Source organism: Poecilia reticulata, linkage group LG8, assembly GCF_000633615.1.
Source record: "Poecilia reticulata strain Guanapo linkage group LG8, Guppy_female_1.0+MT, whole genome shotgun sequence".
Lineage (NCBI taxonomy): Eukaryota > Metazoa > Chordata > Actinopteri > Cyprinodontiformes > Poeciliidae > Poecilia > Poecilia reticulata.
In genome coordinates this window covers 10,667,944-10,669,328 of record NC_024338.1, presented here as the reverse complement: position 1 = coordinate 10,669,328, position 1,385 = coordinate 10,667,944, and the positions used below count along the sequence as shown (strand labels likewise).

The 1,385-nt window shown below is 42.4% G+C and overlaps 1 protein-coding gene across 3 annotated transcripts in view; it reads right to left on the bottom strand.

The window, feature by feature from the left end:
* Nucleotides 1-169: 169 nt before the first annotated feature.
* Nucleotides 170-1,385, bottom strand: part of csf2rb (colony stimulating factor 2 receptor subunit beta) — a 60,070-nt gene continuing 58,854 nt past the window's right edge. For all 3 annotated transcript variants that reach the window (XM_008415669.2, XM_008415672.1, XM_008415670.1), the window contains exon 17: nucleotides 170-986. In XM_008415669.2, coding sequence (XP_008413891.1) covers nucleotides 606-986 — 381 coding nt within the window. In that variant the 3' untranslated portion in view covers nucleotides 170-605. The remainder of the gene's footprint in view (nucleotides 987-1,385) is intronic.

Genomic DNA, 1,385 nt, shown 5'->3' with positions numbered 1-1,385 from the left:
GTAGTTTGAGTCAAAGTGCCCGTCAGTCCCATCGGACAGGAAGTCGTACCGTTGAACGGTCTCAAAACACAGGAAGTTGATATCAGAATGCCTGGTATTCCAACCTTCTGTTTTTATGAAAAGGGATTTTGTTTTTCATGATACGAATTACGATATGGACGCGTAGCAATCCCATGTAACACTTTATTTATTTTTGTACTTTCACTTTACTTCACAGTAAATATGCCAATTTGTCTTCTTAGCATGTGTGTTTAACTTTTATTGAGATTCAAATGCTCTGTACAGAAAATAAAATGCTGAAAAAGGTCACAGAGTCAATGTTCTGACTTTAACTCACCGTCCATCTCTTTGCTTTAGCAGTTTCATGGAGTGGCAGCTTGTTACAGTAGATCATGTATTGCCTTTACTGATTAAAATCAGTAAAGGCAATATAAAATATGTGTAACGACAACAAGATACTTTTTTTCCTCTAATAGCTTGAGGAGCTTAAAATAAAGTAGAAGCTTACAAAAACTCAATCACTGGTCGATCCTGCTTTGTTCTTATGAAATTAGCTAGTTTTTGTTTGTTTGTTTGTTTGTTTTGTTTTTCTTGCATGCAGCTGTTCATTTTGACGGTGCCGTGAAGGCTGCTGGGAGCTGGCAGTATCCCGAGTTAGCGCCCTCTTGAGGCCAGGAGGGGAGCGGCCCTGCCATGTAATCAGACGGTTGATTTCTCGTGGCTGGTTCTGCGGAGCCGGACCGGCTGTCAGACTGAACAGGCCGCAGTGTGGCGTTCAGGTGCTGCCGGTCCTGCTCAGGACATTTCGGGCCTGAGCTGCTGTGGGACGTGAGGTCCTCTGTGGACCTGGACAGAGTGCGGTTGGGAAGACACACGTAATCTCTGTCACGAAGAGGACATGGCGCCAGGAAGAGAGGCACAGCTTCATACGATTTTGTTTCGCGGACTTCGTTTTGCTGGACCTCCATTGACGTTTGTCCTGAACCCTGTGAAAGAGACGCACACGCGTTAAACAGCTGCAAAGCAAAACAAGTGAACAGTAAGTACTTTTTAAAGTAAATTTTTTGAAGTTCTTGTTGGCTAGCTTACTGTTTATCTATCAATTTCCCTGTTTGCTAGCTAAAGGCTATAACAGCTTAAGGAAACAGAAGGCTAGCGCTAAAACGAAACGCCAGAGCAAAAATACCAACAAAAAGGTCTGTGGAAGTTAGTAGGGCTGCTACGGAAGAACAGACACCAAAATGACAGAAGATAAATCTCAGCTTATTATTCAGACGTACAAGCTAGCTTGAACACTGTAGCAGAGCTGGATACCAATTTAAAAAGTATTTTTCAGTATGAATCCGGCCACTAGAGCCAATAAAAACCTAAAAAAAAAAAAAAAG